Source organism: Drosophila ficusphila, unplaced genomic scaffold (genome assembly GCF_018152265.1).
Source record: "Drosophila ficusphila isolate 14025-0441.05 unplaced genomic scaffold, ASM1815226v1 contig_246, whole genome shotgun sequence".
Lineage (NCBI taxonomy): Eukaryota > Metazoa > Arthropoda > Insecta > Diptera > Drosophilidae > Drosophila > Drosophila ficusphila.
Genome location: NW_025064145.1, coordinates 1 through 1,196, shown reverse-complemented (window position 1 = coordinate 1,196; position 1,196 = coordinate 1). Strand labels below are relative to the sequence as shown.

Genomic DNA, 1,196 nt, shown 5'->3' with positions numbered 1-1,196 from the left:
TTACGCAAGGAGAGCACCAATGCAAGTGGTTGCAACGGAGAATGAAGGATGTCCAGGACGACCCACAGAAGTTCCCAGACTTCATCTATCGAAAACGGAGAACTCTATCGTCACCTTGGCCACCGTCCAGATGACCAGGACTACATACCATGGAAACTGTGCGTAGCAGCCGAACACCGAGCACGGAGTTCTACATGAATGCCATGATGCACCCACGGCCGGACATCTTGGCGTTAGGAAGACAATTATCAGGATCTCACAGAAGTACTACTGGCGGGATGTTTCGCGATGTGCGACGTCACATACGTCAGTGTATCCTGTGCCAGAAATGCAAGGCAGAGCAGCGGCAACAAGCTGGGAAGATGCTAACGAGACAGGTCACCGAACCTTTGGCATACTATGTGCAGATTTCGTCGGACCGCTGCCTCGTTCAAAAGAGGGAATACCATGCTCCTCGTCTTCTTCGACACCTTCACCAAGTGGGTTGAATTGATACCCCTACGGAAGGCAACCACGGCGACTCTGATACGAGCCTTCCGCGAACGGATCATCAGCCATTTCGGAGCCCCTGAGGAAACTGGTGTGTGATAACGGATCACAGTTCACCAGCAAGGCGCGTTCCAAGGACTTCCTCAAAGAAATGGGAGTAGAATTCAATTCACCGCCCCAGCACTGCCCACGAGAGAACCCGACTGAGCGCGCGAACCGCACGGTCAAGACAATGATCGCACAGTACGTGGAGAATGGACAGAACACCTGGGACAGTTTACTGCCCGAATTATCGCCGCGATCAACACAAGTGTGTCACCATCAACCGGGTATAGCCGAGCCTTTCTTCTACAAGCTCAGCGAAGACCGCGGCTACCTGGATCTGAGTACGACCGTGTGACCCCGGAACAGCAGCATCGCCCCAAAAGAGGCCCATCGGAGAGAGCAGAGCGCTTGAAGGAAGTCACTTCCAGATCGTCCAGAACAACTAAAGGCCAGCAGAGAACAGAGCTATAGCCTGCGCCGTCGGGCGCCGAAACCCAAAGAGATGGGATCACTGGTCCTCGTGCCGGCAGCACCACCTGTCCAGAAAGCGGCAGAAGGGTTCGCAGCGAAGCTCGCCCCAAATTCGAGCGGACCGTATAAAGTGGTCGCTTTCCCTTCGTTTAACGTCGTCCGAATCCACCTTCCCCCGGTCAGCGGAAGGG

The 1,196-nt window shown here is 54.7% G+C and overlaps 1 protein-coding gene across 1 annotated transcript; it reads left to right on the top strand.

The window, feature by feature from the left end:
• Positions 1-278: 278 nt before the first annotated feature.
• Positions 279-889, top strand: LOC122319850. The gene is made up of 2 exons (XM_043207641.1): positions 279-479; positions 533-889. The coding sequence occupies exons 1-2, from the start codon at positions 279-281 to the stop codon at positions 887-889; spliced, it is 558 nt and encodes a 185-aa protein (XP_043063576.1).
• The last annotated feature ends 307 nt before the right edge of the window (positions 890-1,196 follow it).